The sequence below is a fragment of the Brienomyrus brachyistius genome, chromosome 8 (assembly GCF_023856365.1).
Source record: "Brienomyrus brachyistius isolate T26 chromosome 8, BBRACH_0.4, whole genome shotgun sequence".
Lineage (NCBI taxonomy): Eukaryota > Metazoa > Chordata > Actinopteri > Osteoglossiformes > Mormyridae > Brienomyrus > Brienomyrus brachyistius.
In genome coordinates this window covers 3673019-3690460 of record NC_064540.1, presented here as the reverse complement: position 1 = coordinate 3690460, position 17442 = coordinate 3673019, and the positions used below count along the sequence as shown (strand labels likewise).

The following is a 17442-nucleotide window of genomic DNA, read 5'->3' as shown; positions in this document are numbered from 1 at the left end:
CTCTTTTAAGTGCTATTTGTTTCACTGAACAAAATTCAACTTGGCAGCGACACAAGAATTACAATTTGTACATGATGAATGAGCTGCACCGAAAAGCGATGGAACTGCAGGACATTTTGTGAATGGATGCTTTCCAGGGGAGAGGCCAAGAGCTCAGAACAGTCCTGAAGAACTGGAGCGGGGATGGAGATGCCAAACGGTCGGATCACACGGGACTGGGCCCTGGCCGCATCCTCCCGGTCACCACATGAGGTGCCAACGCCCCCTGGCACCAGCGTAGCCGCATCTGTGACCCCCCCTTCTGTCCCCCGGCCTCATCTGCTCACCTGGGTGAAGATGAGCGTTTCTGAGCTGCGGCTGTCCAGGCTCAGCACGAAGCGGATGGACTGGAAGAGCTCCTGGATGCTGGTCCGGAACTGGTCCTCCTCCATGCCACAGGTGGCGCGGGAGTAGAGGATGCGGCTCTGCACGATGAACTTGAACAGGTACTCCAGGGCCTGGCACAAGGACATTTCAATGACAGCTACTACAGAATGTCAATCACTGCACTCTCTACAAACCCATGGGATGACGAACAAGCAAACAGTTTAAATATGCCTTTAGAAACACATACATAATTCATTATTCAAATTATTTTTAATTCAAGACCAAGCTTTCTACCTATTACTTCAGGAAACATAGTAGGAAGTATTTCAGCTAAAATGTAACTATAAATCATTTTTAACATTAATAATGATGCTGCAGCCATAATCATACCTATCAGACTATGTATGTACCTAGTGAACCTAGAACATGGTGATTACTAGATCTGTGGTTCCTAATCCGATCCTTGGGGACCCACAGGCAGTCCACAGGAGCTGGAAGGGAGCAAAAATGTGAACTGTCTAGCAAGGAGCTGGGAGGAAGCAAAAACATGGACTGACTGTGGGCCCCCAAGGACCGGACTGGGACACACTGACTTCGATGCTGGATATGTCACCGTACCCTCATGGCCTCCTGGATGTGGTCTTGGCGAACTACTTCAGCTGAGCGATCCATGTACCACTTCAGGCACCGAATCAACTCCCTGTGGAAAAAAAACTCTAATTAGCCTTAATCAGGTCATTCTATCCATTAAAGACATTCAGATAAGAAGCATGCTTTCTATAATGAAGTCTGTTTTCCCCTATTTCTCTAGGAAGCAAGGAAATGACAAGACACAGATGCACTTCTTCCCCATATTATAAATATAATAAACCAAATTCCCAACTCTCATAACCAAGAATTGCAGTGGCCAGCGAATACAGGGCAATCGTTGCCTCCGCAGACGCCTGCCGTTATTACAGACTGCGTTTTCCTTTGAGTCGGGATTATCACGAAACCTACTTGTAAGCCAGGGCACCGGCGAAATGTTTCTGGATGTAGGTGTCCATGACGGGCCGGAAGTGATAATACTTGCTGTCTCGAAGCAAATTAATGATGAAGACCTTTGCGTGGAGAGAAGAGGGAGCAGAGAATAATTGGGGTTAGAGCACTGCAATGGTGAACGCTTGCTAGGGTTACAGATATCTATGTTAGACTTTACCTTGCTTTTCACAAGGGGAAGAACTCAGACTGAGGAAGGGAGGCAGGGGCGTTAAAGTAAAGTAAAAGTAAAACTATATATTATGCACAGATCTGTCCCAGGGGCATCACTGTAATACTCTAAGAAGCGAAAGTATAAAGGAACACACACACAGGTACTGTAATACTCTAGGAGCATGGAGTATAAAGGAACTCACACACAGGTACTGTAATACTCTAGGAGCATGGAGTATAAAGGAACTCACACACAGGTACTGTAATACTCTAGGAGCATGGAGTATAAAGGAACACACACACAGGTACTGTAATACTCTAGGAGCATGGAATATAAAGGAACACACACACAGGTACTGTAATACTCAAGGAGCATGGAGTATAAAGGAACACACACACAGGTACTGTAATACTCTAGGAGCATGGAATATAAAGGAACACACACACAGGTACTGTAATACTCAAGGAGCATGGAGTATAAAGGAACACACACACAGGTGCTGTAATCCTCTAGGAGCATGGAGTATAAAGGAACACACACACAGGTGCTGTAATCCTCTAGGAGCATGGAATATAAAGGAACACACACACAGGTGCTGTAATCCTCTAGGAGCATGGAGTATAAAGGAACACACACAGGTACTGTAATACTCTAGGAGCATGGAGTATAAAGGAACACTCACACAGGTACTGTAATACTCTAGGAGCATGGAGTATAAAGGAACACTCACACAGGTACTGTAATACTCCAGGAGCATGGAGTATAAAGGAACACACACACAGGTACTGTAATACTCTAGGAAGAGGAAGTGTAAAGCAACACACACACACACATACACACAAACGGGCACTGTAATACTCTAGGGAGACAGAGTATAAAGGAACACACACACAGGACCTGTAATACTCCCACAGAGGCCTATTTTTTCTCTGCAGTTCTGCAGAACATTGTGATGGATATCTTAGGTGAGACAATGGAGATAACTCCTCAACTCTATTTAAGAGGTCTCTGCCAGCTAAACATTCCCCGGGGAGCCTGACAGCGGAAAAGCTACAGAATCCTTCCACTAGCAGGGGTGACCTAAAAATCCACATCGCCTCCGTTTAATGGGGATTGCGAGGGAGGCAGAGAGCATCACGAATCAGGGTGTGCGTCCACATGCACGCACACACACGCGCACGCACACGTGCAAAGACACGATGGCAGTTAAATGCCTGTCACCGCGATAAAGACAAGGACATTCGAAAAAAGAGATGCCTGTGTTTCTGAAGCCATCAAGATGGATGATAAAGCCCCTTGTCTTTTTCCTCCAAAAATTCATCACCGGTCACAAAAATCACACAGGATCTGATAACTCGATATAAAGCATATCGAAAACCCATGCGGCTATATAACGTATGAGGAAAAATATAATGAAGCTGTCTCCTTACCAATGACTGAAATACCAGAGGGCCGTATTTGTCAGTATTATCATCCAAAATGGAGAAAAGGGTGTCCAAGATGTCTTGCAGAAACTGCATTGGAAGAGACAGGAGACAACAGTAATTTTTAACACCGTAGGAGAGCATTGTTATTGCGGTAGTCAGATGTCTATAAAGTTCTCAGGCATATTTCAAAATGTAAAGTAAAAAAATATGTATTTGTTTTCATTCTTCATTCCTACTGGAACTGTAATTGGGTTTCTCAGGCACTTGTATGCCAACTGCACAGCGGCTTCGGGTTCTACCGGATTGTTTTTGTGCCCTTTTCAGACTAAGCTGCTCCACTGTAATTTAGCTGTGAGCTGCTCTGTACCACAACAGGAACACAGTGCTGGGGGACGACTCTCACCTTAACGATCTCCTCTCCACTGACGTGGCGAAGTCTTCCCAGGATGTCCATCACCCTGTCTGGGTGAGCCTTCCATTTCAGCAAGGCCAGGAGGTCCACTGGGAAAAGCAACACATTTTAATGTTACATGCCTCGCACGTCCTGCATGAACGCAGGGGGAACAAACTGTATGCTTGACAGTGTGACGATCATCTATTCTGAAAGAGTCTCTGAAAGGCTGTGCCTTATTCTGATGTTCTCCCATGGTCAGCAGCTCCATTAAATATAATAGGACTCCCTCTCATTTCAGCTTCTTGCTCAGTCTCCTTGAGCCTCTGAATGTCTCGACTCTTGAACTTTAGGTCTCCAAAAAGATATTAATTCAAATAACTAATCTGCATGGTCCAAAGCCATGAAAAATAACAAACCTGACATTTATTCATCTCCCGTTTATTGGCTGTGCCTCTTCTTGGAGCCTCTGACCTTGTGTTTGAGATCTGCCCCCCCCAACACACACACACACACACACACCGTTCTGGGTCAGCTTGGTGGATGATAGTTGTGTGGAGATCCAGAGCGTCTCCTTGGTGCTGCGCTGGAAGATGAGGCTGGAGGGGATGTTGGGGCAGCCGTTGAAGTCGTCCTTGCAGCACGGCAGACCCAGGTAAAGTGCATGGTTGCTGAAGGTCGTGTTCTCGTCGCACTGAGGAGCAGAGAGCAGCCAGATGTTGCAGGAGAATCCTGAATGCGATGTTGTGGCCATCGATACAGATGCATCGGCTTTCACACGTATGTCTACTACATACAAGTAATAAGAACGCAACACTGCTAGATAAAACCTGTGAGTTTATGTGTGTATTTGAGAGTGAGGGAGTCACAGAACTGTGTTTTAGTGTAATATTGCCTACAGTGTTACTTATTGCTGTTTATCACTAATCTTCTGTTGCATTTATTGGTACAGGGTTACAGACCATCCAGACAGTATACTGCAGTATGGGGTATTTTGAAAAGCACCAGTATGTGTTGGTTTCCCACAAGAAAATTCGATTAACAGGGGATTGGGGGCATGGGTCCCACGGTAACAGCAAAATACCATAGTAAACCACATCACCGTAATCCCGCCCAAGCCTAGTAGGGCACTAGCATGAAGTATCAGCACCAGTATGAAGAAAACATACAGGCAGGAATTTCATTTTACTAGAATTGAAAATAAAACTTGAAGAACGAGAGGAAGAAAGTGACTCTTGACCTTGTAGACGTAAAGTTCATGGCTCTCGTCCGACAGGGTGGTACCATCCTCTCTCATCAGCGGGGTGAAAGCAAAGCCAAACAGCTTTTTCTCCCCCTTGTCCTTAGCTGTGGAGCAACATAGTAACACAGGCTCATCCGTGTGCAAAGTGAGACACGGGTTTCCCACATGCAAACCACACCGTTCCCCAACCATCTGTTTCCTTTAACCTGAAACGGTCGGTTGCAGACCAAGATCAACACTGAAGCAAATAGCATCACGGGGAAGGTAGTCGGGCTTGACACTGAGGAGATCCACATTCCCAGGAGAGGTCTGACTGTTGTAAATTTCTATATTATTAATTGAAACTAATTAGTCCTATGCTGGATAAAAGTATCTGGCTAAAGTAAATTGGCTTGAGAGACTGGAACAGGCAACATATTTACAATTATTTATTTATTAGATGCTCTGGTCTGAAGCAACATACAACTGATGCAGATTACAATCTGTCAAGGGTCCAGTTTAGATTTAAATGCCAATGGGATGAGCTTCCAGTGAATGACCAGGAACAAGCTCAACATACCATTGGTGCAACAGTTATATGATATTTTACAAAAACTTTGTAAGAACCAGAAGAACAGAGAGGAACAAAAATCAGAAGAGCTGTTCAGATCAGAAACACCACAAGCACCAAAGTTCCTACTTGACAGGTGAAAAATGCACTGTACAGGAGCATCCAGTGTTGCCAAGAGACTGTAACCAAGGGACGCCATTGATGACAAGGTATGTATCCATTCTGACCATCAGACTGACTTGAGATGGCGGGTGGGCACAATGAGGGTGGAGGGCGGACAGGTCACTCACTGGAGCAGTGGCGAAACTCGAAGCGCAGGTGGGAGCCGCGGAAGCGATCGATGGGGATGGGGAGCTTGATCAGCTCGCTCCAGCGAGGGCTGTTGTTGTGGTAGAGTACAAAGGAGCGGTGCTCACTGATACTGGGCTCCCCGGAGCCAAGGCTGATGCAGTCCTGCGGCAGAGGGGTCTACGTCAGCTCAACGGCAACTCATAACCCACCTTTCATCCCTTTACATCCGCCGCTACCCGACCACTGCACTGAATTTGATTTATACCTGAAGGAGTTTATCCTCTCAGCAGCACAGACAACCAGGGAGTCGTTTTTTTTTATATATATATATATATATATATATAAAATCGTTTGCGAAGCAAAAATGAAAAAGAGCAGATGCAATACATTCAGTTGGGCGCCTGTATGCATTCAATGTGTGTTTTTCCGCACGTGCAAAGCTGAAGGATAACTATTTATATTTCACACACTGTTTGTTTTTCTACATTTGAGACATTTCTACCCAGACTTTTCAGTTAGTTTTTTTGAGAAGCAATTAACATGGTTTCTTTCCCCCTATACAATTCCCTGGCAGATAAGCATTATCTACTCGATCTTACTTTGAGGACTTCGCCATCAGCATACAGCACAAAGACGGCGACCTCGATGTTCTTCTGGACGCTCTTCCCTCCCCTCTCGAAGTCCCCGCGCTCCAGGGTGAGATACAGGTCATTCCGGATGTCACCTGAGACACAGACAAGATCCATGTAACACTTGTGTAAAAATGACTAACCAAACAGTCAATTTAGACTAAATAAAAAAGAGAACCAACTCGGGTCATTCAGACGAGGATCAAAAACAGGCCGGTTTTAATTCCCCAGCTTGAAACATGACTGAAATTTGACATTGTTGTTACTTTTTCCAGCACAGACTTACCTTAGCATTTCACCATCAAACTGCAATGCATGTGAATCCCCCTTTTCCCTCGTTCGGCTAAATTGCATGAAATTGCATTTTTATTTAGATAACTGAATGTGAATTAAATATTTAACAGAGACAAACAGTGAGGGCCCGCTTTAATTAACCGGCAAGGTCACAGCAGTGATTTTCACGGTGTATTCCCGGAAGCAGACTCACCACCGTCTTTCTGTTTTTTATATTTTGTTTAACCCCCCCCCCCCCCCCCCCCCCCGAAGATAAAGTACCACTTGAGACCCATCTCCCTTCCCAGCATCCCCACTTTCATTTTCAGATGAGTGTCACTTGGTAGAGCGAGGGAAAAAAATAACGCAATATGAGATGTACTTTCAAGCTGACAGTATTTCTGTGCCAGTATTGACACGAAATATCTACACCGGCGATTCCACTCCTGGAAGCTCCACTCAGCATAGAGCTGGAAAGAAGCAGTGCTCCACATCACTTTATTCTGCAGACACCACATTGCTTCTGCTACACATCACTTAAACCGCATGCATGTACCTTTAAATCTGAATCAATACTTATTAGGCTCCCTACTGCAACACCCACTATGCTCCAAAAGAGAAGTCAAACATTGTATCTGCTATCTATGCTACCAGACCACTGCTGCACTGCACCCAACATATGAAGGGTTATGTAAAACTGCACACTAGATATCATCTTTTTACTATGACACCAAAGCTATACTGTAAACACTGTAAAATCGAGGTGTGACACCCATTGTACCCTCCCTACTTTCCCCCTACCTAACACCTCTCTCTCTCTCTCTCTCTCTCAGTAAACAAAGCACCCTGTCTATAAGCTGCACTGCACTTCCTGCAAAGTATCAGTTGTGAGTGACTAACCTCCTTGCCCATACATTTTGCACCACTGGAAGCCTGGATTTAGGTAATGGGGAAAAGTGCCTAGAATTGGCAGTGGTGATGGTGCCTTTAAGTATTATAACTTCAACACAAACACAAATAAACATATTATTTGGATAGTCTTAATCGGGGCAGTGGTTAGCACTGCTGCCTTACACATCCGGGACCTGGGTTTGAGTCTCCAACAGAGCTACGTGTGTGCGGTGTTTGCATGTTCTCCCCGTGTTGTGGGGTTTCACTCCGGTTTCCCCCCACAGTCCAAAAACATGCTAAGGCTGAGGTGTGTGTAAGTGTGTGTGAATGGTGTGTGAGTGTGCCCTGCGATGGGTTGGCATCCCATTCTGGGTTGTTCTGTGCCTTGGTGGTTTCAGAAAATGGATGGATAATCTTAGTTGTCTGGTTGCTACTTACACTACAGTGTTTGGCAATGAATATCAAGTGACAGTATTTGAAACCATTTTATTTACATTTTTGGCAGATTTTGCGTCAAAACTATGTTCTATGCTTTGGGACAAATTATAATGTCCTAGACATGAATTAGGCTCATCGAACTTCTGGTTTTTGAGCATCATCTCAGAAGTGCCATTGTGTAAAGGGAAGTATTTCCCTGATCAATCACCATTCTAATTCAGTCCCAAAGGGCACAGCTGGCGTTACAGAGGAAAGCATAACCTGTCAGTGAATACAGAAATGTATATATCTATGAAATAAAATAATGCCGCAGAATGCAAATGATATCATTTTCATCACAGTTGGTTCATTGCTTTGTGTGGAAAAAAAAAAGCTCAGAACGAGGCATCTCACCTTTCTTAGAAGTAAGGAAAAATAAATCGCTAATCAGGCTTCACATGCGTAAGATGCCCAAACGCACAATGCAGCAGCTCTGCGCATGACACCCTATCGCCACAAAGCCCCAAAGCGTCGATTGCAGCGGCTGCACCAGCGGCGCTTTAGTTACATCCTTACCTACTCACTAGTGAGTTATACTCAGACTCGAAACTCGGCAGAACTTCAGCGGATTACAGCAACTTCGTCCTTCTGCCACATTTATAAAGCGGTGGGCTTTAGTTGCCTCCATTTACAGCGCCTGAAAACAGAGCAGTTAATCGGAAGCGACCGAGCGCCTGTGAGCTGTTTGAAAAGTTCATTGATAAGGAATGAATGCGGCTTTTCTTTCCCCCGCTGAAGCTGCAGACTGCTTATGTGCGTGATGAACTCAATAAACTACACTCTGTTTGTACGCTTTATTGACAATGTCCCTCAGTTATCTAGCAGCCGCAGATTGCGGCGGTGTTGACTGAGGTTAATTAAGGAAGGAGGGTGTCTTAGGCTGCTATAGAGTTCATCGGCGCCCAGCCCGCAAGACCATAAAATTTTGCCACAAAAAAACACAAGTCTTAAATTCGGTAACCGATTGATTTATTAACTCTCTCTACTTCAGCACGAATCTGTTCCTTTTTTGCAAACAAACACAGATGCGGGGAAAATATGTAAGACGGAAAAGTGTAAGACAGCGATGATCAGATTCTATTTCATCTAGTTCAAGTGTTTAGCGTGCATTCGCGAAAAATGCAAAAAGAAAATAAGTCATCGTTTTGAACCTTAAAACCGTAAAACACACTGCAGTACTGTGCACGAACAAAAGCACGGATCCGCTTCACAGGCAGCGAGCAGCGACGGTGCATCGGTGCTGTCAGGCTTTTCGTGAGCGTGAATCAACGGAGCAGATCATCCAAGGGAAACAGGCCAAGCCATTAAATATACGTCGGGGACAGGAGACATTTACGCTACGGCCGCGTTTAGGCATTAGCAGACAGGGCTCCTGTGCGGATAGCGGGTGAAGGCCAGGGAAGCAGATACGGGCGCAGTCAGGCGTGGCACTTACACCCAGCTATCTTCACCTCTAGGATGGGGGGGACAAAACAGCAGGTGCGCCGGAACAGTAGGAGCAGCGTGTGTGGGAGAAAAACACAGATACAAAGACACACACGTGTCAATGAATGCATGGGCTAAAATGAAAGGGTCTCCGCTGGGATGACGGGCAGACATTCTGACCAGGGGCAAATAAAAGCTCGTTAACCAAGTGAAGGAATGTGACTGTTAACAGCCTGATGCAGGATGTGTCCCAAGGTCTACAATAAATAAACCTGCCGCCTTAAAAGTAAAGCCAGTCATCACCTGCTTGCGTTTTGTGCTGACCAGACCTGAAACAGCACAAATCACTGACTAGGAGGAAAACGGCGGACACATAGGAAAGCTCGCAAAATAAAACTTTAAATCAAAAGACCGGTGGAGGAAAATAGCTTTCACTTTATACTGTAAGCATGCGGGTGGCGCAGCAGACCTGGAGGAAACTGAAAGCAGGGCGTTCAGTCGGAAATCATACACGCAGCAAAAGCAACAAAGAGCTTGAGAAAACCATACTTTACTCCTTACGGTGGCAGTGTTTTTTAACGTAACAACGCAGCTGCCGTCTGTAGCTTTATCCATATTTTCGACACGAAATACCTGTGATTATCTGGACCATAATTACTTGTATTTATCCTGTCTCTGAAGTAAATCACACCTAGTCATTTTGAATTAGTTTTTTTTTTCTCCTTATACACATAGTCATTAACCTAACACATACTGTGCAAACACACACACTTGAAATATTGCCTGCGATGATTATGATCAGCTGTATGTAATTTTTGTAATTCTCTGTATTCGTTCATGATTTTAAATGATGTTTTCAAACGTGTATAATGATCTACCTCCCTAATTTGCCCATGGCAATATGGCTGCATAATAAAACAGTTGCATACACTGTAACCTATGTTGATGCAAGTTCTCTTTGTATGGAGATAAAAGGGCATTATAAATTCATTAAATAACAGACACAGGTACAAACCTCTTGTGACATTTCCTGTTATATTTGTATTTATCTTGCGCTACTAAACAGGCTGGTGAATCATTGGAAAACCGGCTCATTTTTATTTGTATATTATACCTGTACCGCTTCCAGCCCAAGCCAAAGAAACACAGTAAATAATCCGTGGCGGAAATTTAAACAAGATTCACTTTCTCAGTGGCAATACCTTGACATCCTGAAAAATCGATGGGAAACAATCTAGTTGTTTGCTCTTAGACAGAGCCTATTTATTACACCTAAACGAAATACAACATTCTAACCTCATGTTAAGCGTATATGCTTCAAACAAAATATGGGCCACATTATCAGCTGAACCGCATTGCCTATGGATACATACCATACATTGATCTTAGGTTACCAATGCAGCACATCAACCGCAGCATAAACGATGTATTATTTAGTGGTACATGACGAAGACATTGACCATTACACTGGTAGCGGTGGTGTCATCACCAACTAAAAAGGATGACAAATTAGCCGCCCCCGTCCTCTACGGATAAAGGATTTTTTTTTTCTCCATCAGATAGGTACCATGTACCAGTTTTGTTATTTAAGTGTTAAATGTGCTATGGAATAAAGTGGCAGTAGAAAACAATTTGCAGTATGTAAAAAAAAAGTGCTGAAATTATCTGTGGTGAATTATGTGTTCAATATCTAGCTTCCAAGGGAGTTTCTTTTTCTGTTCAACAATAACATCATTATTCAGTAGCTATCTTGCCCGTTATTTAACTATACATGTACAAGCTAATTACTGGCAAGCTAACGAATTTAGTTTTTTTAGTATTTAGTATTTCAGTACCACCAAGTAGTTAGTGATGTAACCAGTTTGCAGAGGCATAGTTTATTAGTGCGTGTTCATGTTTAGCAGTGAGACATGTGTCCTCTTACTGAAATCTGCGCTGACACACTCGCACGCACGTGACAAGTCTGCTGCCAGCTCTGGTGGATTCCTCTCACCTGGCATGATCACGTCGGGGAAGCCCAGCTTGCGTGTGACTGCCGCCCCCCGGTTGAATATCATCGGATTCTCCCTGCGTACGTGTTCCATCTCCCCCCGCAGTAGCTGGAGGGAAATGATCAGGCCTGCGGAAATAGATGGAGATGAAAGACGGACGGGAGGGGAGGGGGTGAAAAGGATAAATGACCAGATAATGTAGATAGATGAATAGACTGCAGGGAGAAGAGAATCTCTAGGGCAAGATAAACACCCAGACTCCCAGGCTGTGTGACTCGTTGCTGTTTTACATTCAGTTTATTGAGAACTTTAGGCCCCTCGGACACCTGTGTGGATGTCAGTCACAGATAGTTCATGGGAGTTTTACTTACATAAAAATGTTCTGAGGGCAGAAGGAAAAATGATTGGTTCAGAGAAATATCCAATCAGATAATAGATGCAGCTACTGGAAGCGGGACCACCCAATTAGATGTCTTGGTCCTGCATCCTCTAGTTGCTTGGACCCACCTCCTCTACAATCTGATTGGTTATCTTAGGAAATCTGGATTTTTGTTGTAAAAATACGAATTAACTTACTGGAATGCTTTCATTCATTACGTCTTCAGACGGCCGCCATAAACTCTTGTGACGCACAGTGAAATCGTAGTCCCCGCGCGCATGCCCCCCCCCCAGGCTTGCTTCCACTGCCTCCCCTGCTTAGCACCTGTGAGTCACCAGGCAGAGTATGGAAGAGCGCTGTGGAAGAGCGGCATCCATTTTTAAAATCTGCCAGGTGGGCTCAATACTGGCTGATGTAAGCGATGGAGCTGTGTGTCCCATCCTGAAGGTTTTAGTCAGACAAAGCAGTGGGTGCTGGTTGGGGGGGGCAGTCCTCACTGGAGTCCTCTCACTGCTTCCCACCAGCTGATGCCAGTGCACTTCACCTTCTCGTTGTCTGCAACCTAATCTGCCATTAACGCCATCTGGCAGCGTTACAGACATATGAATTATGCAGCTTGTGAGCTGAAAAGGTGCGGAGTTTGTATTTTCTCCCTTTGTTACTTCAGCCCCTAAGCCCCCCCCCCCCCACCCCCCAATGGCTGTCCAGTACAGGAAGAAGGACTCTGGAAGATGGACACTGGATGCATAGATGAACCGGACACCTTACAGGGTATTTAACTAACTCACTAACTGATTGATTGATTGATTAAGTAATTAATAAGAAAAATTCTGATGCGTTGGAAAGAAAAATCATTTTAGTTTTATATTAAGTTACCCAGACATACAACCAGGCTAAAAACAGCATGTTGGGTTAAAAACAACTTCATTTTGTATCTTAAATGAGGTATATTTCTCAAACGGACTCTGCTTCAGTGGAAAGAGGTTCTTCACAGCCCTTCGCTGGCACTGGTCAGGATGCCAGCAGTAAGCTTGACACGCTGCTGTTTCCAGGCAAACGATAACGAAACAAAGACGCTACCATATGACTCCGCCTCCGTCTGTCGTGGGGGGGGTCATTCAGCCGAGCCGCTCGCCACACACCCCCCCCCATCCCCCTGGCCTCCCCATGATAATTCCCACTACTGCCGGTAGATTTGAACCCAAAGCTCATATGGCCGTCGAGTTTTAGCTACCGCTCGCCTTCCTCCCTGCCCGTTTAGTCCGTCTGCCGTCGTTACAGTCAAGCCAGAAACACGGGCGGGAGGTTGGAGCGACAGCAATCCACCTTATGGCGGATCTGCTGGTCACAACCTACTGACAGTCATCTGCCATGCCGTCTACAGCATTACAGCATTATAACTCCATAACATCTTGATTTATTACCCGTTCAATGTTTTGCTTTGTTTTTTTCTTTACATCAATGACATCAATGTGATGCACAAGTACAACATCTTATTGTAGCGACAGCACCTACCGTAGTTTGTGCTAGGAGCCGTGTACTTGGTGCTGGATTTGCGAATGATGTTTTCGTGGATCTGGTACCACTCATTTTCATTGTTACAACTGCAAAAGGTGAAGAGACACATTACTAAGCCACATAAACGTCTTTTTTTGCATTAACAGTAAAAGCAGGTCTTGTCCGATACCCGTGTGCTACTTATAAGTTAAAGCTTTGCTGGTTAACACCAGGGCTAATAAGCTGTTGTGGGTTTTGTTGTTCAGGAATAAGGTGATACACAAACACATTAATATTTTTTATAGTGATGCTGTGGCCCTTTGATTTACAACGAGCGGCTTCTTGAGGCATTTGCGGCTTCATTGTCTCCCAGCAAATCGCCGCAGTTCTTGCGATAATGCATGCGCAGTAGATAATGACATGAAAGAAGAGTAGAAACAATCGCATCCTAAAGTTCCACCCTATTCTATGCCAACTCCTGGCTCCTCTTTTCTGAAAGGGTAATAAGGAGCGATAGCATGAAATCGCCTCTTTCTGAATCTTGTATCAACATGTCTGCAGCATTTTACTTTAACAATTTATAAAATAAATTATATCACTGTTATATGTTGTGTCCCGTTTTACTAATTGTGTGCGTAAATGTGTCTTTGCTGTTGCGTACTGATGCTGCTTTTAGGAGTGAGCCAAACTGTTTTCCATTGTATGTACAATTGTGAATTGACAATAAAGATTCCGATTAAGGCTTTAAGAGGGATTATATCATCAGCAGTGCCCTCTCCGGTTCAACAGCAGTCCGCAAAGTCTCACCGACGACACTTTCATTAACTCCCACTTGTTCATGTTTAGCAGTGAGACATGTGTCCTCTTGCCGTAATCTGCACTCACACGCATGTGACAAGTACGCTGACAGCTCTGACGGATTCCTCTCGCCTGGCATGTCATTAAAAATCCAGAACTTTCCAGCATGTCCCATATCCCAGTAAATAACCCACCCACCCATCCGACTGCCTTCTATCTGGAAGAACAGGACACAAAGCAGGGGAACACCCTGGACAGGACACTCCAGTCGTCGCAGTAAACACACAGAAAGAGGTATTTGGAATTACACTGTCTGTGCCGAGAACTGAGAAAATCCAGAAGGCTTAAACGTAGTAAGATGCAGTCTCTGCACACTGTCATCGCCAAGGCCTCCCTCGGCAGCAGCTCGTCCGCCTTCAGAGGTGGCGGCGGTGGGAAGGGCACAGGAACACACGAGTCGACCCCGCAGGTCATGCTGAAGGATTTTGTTTCATTCCATGTAACGCTCTCCCGCCGTGTCCATCTGTCCACCCGCCGTTTCTTCTGCGTCTCGCCCTTCCATTGGCTCTGATGCCTCGTGCAGCCTCTTCTGGCTGAGCTTCTGAGTGTCGCGGTGTCAGAAGTCAAGTCGCCGGCGAAGGATGCCGACAGCTGCTCGTCCACAACCTCGATGTTCTTTCGGCGGTTTCCTCATCCGATTACCTAGCAGCGCCGGCGGGTACGACATGCCGATCGCTCTCGGCGGCCGCGCTCCTTATGACCCTGTCCGCTGATCCGGCCCTGCTCCCATCTAGCTCGGACTGACTGTGACTCCAATCTGGACAACCTTCCTCCCGGCGCTACCTGGCTGCTCCAGATCAGTTGGTACCAGGAGGGATTTTGTGTTTTCTGACCCCCACATCCCAGGCACCCCCCACCTGTCCCTTTACAGCTCCTGGCTGTGCCTCAGATCATATTTAAAACCGTTTCTTGGTCTTCGGGGCAAAAATGGTTTTGGTTTGCAGTGCATGTATAATGTCAGCAGCTGTTGGAACCCTGACCAGCCCCCCCATCTCCTCAGTGACTGGACCCCCTACAAAAGGTGCCATAACTTTAATAACTGCGACTGCTCCATTTTATTTACTTTACTTACTTTCCAATTACATAAGTGTAATAATTTATTTATTCTACACCCCCCCAAGCAAATTACTCTGTTGTGTAATATTATTCTAACAATGATGTGCTATTAGGATTTTTGCTTCCATTACTGCTGTTTTATTCATTTATTTTTACTCCTTTTATTCTGCCTATATACATATATATTTCATTTTCTTTGCTTTATCATGTATCTTATCTGTATTTATACTTTATCCTTAACCAGACCTCTACAGGCTTTAGCTCCAAGCGGCATCTCATTGCATCTCTACGGTGAAAATAAAAGTACTTCATCTCATCTTATTTTCTTTTCTTGCCTCAAGGTTATAAACATGCAGATTGCTGTGAGGTGAAAGAACTACATTTGCGATATGTTATAAATGGGCAGGACTACTGACTCACACCCCTGTGGCTGGAGGATTGTGTCCCACCTCCATTCTGTGTGTGTGTGTGTGTGTGTGTGTGGTCAAGGTATACCTTACCTAGTGGAGACCAGATGTCCCCACAAGGTAAGCTTTTTTTTACCAGTTTCCTGGTCCACATATGGAAAAACTATTTTATAAAAATCCGTGACTGCAATGAAAAATTCCCGTATTTTGTTTGGTTACTTATGGTTATGGTTAGAGCTGGGTAGGGGATAAGGTTGTCATAGTTATCATTAGCATTTTTCCCATTGAAATGAATGAGCGGTCCCCAAAAATATATGATTACACGACTGTGTGCGTGTGTGTCGACTTTGCATGCTCTCTTGGTTACTGCTGCAGTCAGATGAATAGAAAGTTAGACTAACAGGTGTCTGCGAAAGGCCCATCATGTTCAGCTGTGTGTTCATATATGTGATGGACTGGCACCCAAGGGCATAGGTTTGGTGTCTACACTGGTAGGAACTAAGTTCACCACAACCCTCCATCTGCCCACCCCGCTCTCCTAAACACACATGGTACTCCCACAATCCTGATAGGGACATGTCTCTGCTCTCCATAGCCAAATCTACGCCCGTGCTGGTACCCCACCCAGGGTGTACCCCAGCCTTGAGCCCTATGACGTCTGGGATGGGCTCCAGGCTACTCTGGCCAGGATAAGCAGTTAGTAAGAAGGATGGATGTAATCTAAACCTAAACTTTCCCAATGTTTAATGGCTGGATAAGTTGCCCTGGAAAAGAGCCTCGCCTGATATTGCTCCCTGAAAACATCTGGTACTTGATTTCCCTTGAATAAGCTGCAGTGATAATTACAGAGCATATTCGTTAACTCTGCTATCACACAAATAGAGGACAGAGTGGTGTTCCGTTTTCAATCCAACAAGGCAATGTGGAAACTAAAATGAAACAAACCATGAAATTAGAATTCTGGCCTGAAATGCAAAAGTAAAGCTGCGAAACAACATTTTTATGCTCCGAATATATAAATTGAATATACCATTTATTTATAAAATTTTTTGTTTGTTTTTGTTTGGATGGTTACTTGTACCTAATAGTAGGCTGGATTTATAAATCTTTCAGTTAAAAAAAATAACAGAGAGTAATGAATTTGTCTATTTACCCATTTTCCATCCATTTATCCATTTTCGCATACCCAGCACAGGGTTGTGGAAAAGCCTGGAGACAATCCCAGAAACCATGGGACACAAGGCAGGCCAACACAGGGCACACACTCACAAACACAACCACACTCTACAGGCAATTCAGAGACCAGCACATGCATGATGGTCATATGGTCACCAAAATATTCCTGTTGAATTGCTCCTCTCTGCTCTTGGGCAGGTCACCTAAATGATGGCTTTGTGCTAGCATATTCTACACAGGAAAACTCATTTTGTCCATTTTAATAAGAGCAAACTGAAGTAATTTTTCTACAGTAAATTAATATTTCAGTTGTAATTTTAATAATTACCTAATTAGTAATAAACTAGTAAGCGATCCATATAGTACAGTCAGTAGTCCCACATTTAGTTTAGCTAAAGTTTGTTTTAGAAACCTCTATTCCACGTATTAATATTGTTTCAGGTGGAATTCTTGCATTTATATTATTCCTGCTTCCTACATTCTCATTTTCTCAGTTATTTTCTATTTGTAGGATACTGAAGGGTTCCTATTATTGATCCCGACTGGCACTACAACTGGAAAAACAACTATTCAGGCTTTAAAATTTTTATCTGCTTTTTGAGATTGGCCATGCGCTCATTCATTCGTGTCCAGGGCCTAACCCAGAACCTACAGGCGCAAGGCGGGGAATAACCCAGGATGGGGCACCAACACCATTCACACAAACATTGGCGCTGATGAGTAATTTGACAACTCCAATTTACTTTAGCATGCTTTTGGAGAAACCAGGGGAAACCCCATGATGGAGAACATGCAGCCTCCACACACAAAGACCTGGAGAGGTGTGAAGCAAACGTACTAACCACGGCGCCACAAGGCCGCCCCCGCAACGCTCTCAGTCACATTAATTTACAGCATCACCTAGAGAGTGAGCTTTCCATCCT

General features: G+C 44.5%; 1 protein-coding gene across 1 annotated transcript in view; it reads right to left on the bottom strand.

Annotated features, from left to right (window-relative positions):
* The window catches only part of dock3 (dedicator of cytokinesis 3), a 184712-nt gene that overhangs the window by 28214 nt on the left and 139056 nt on the right, over positions 1–17442 (bottom strand). The window contains 11 exon segments of the mRNA XM_049023708.1: positions 327–497; positions 985–1066; positions 1366–1466; positions 2989–3072; positions 3389–3486; positions 3899–4070; positions 4617–4723; positions 5460–5622; positions 6060–6184; positions 11149–11274; positions 13041–13129. Of these exon segments, the coding sequence (XP_048879665.1) occupies positions 327–497; positions 985–1066; positions 1366–1466; positions 2989–3072; positions 3389–3486; positions 3899–4070; positions 4617–4723; positions 5460–5622; positions 6060–6184; positions 11149–11274; positions 13041–13129 (1318 nt within the window).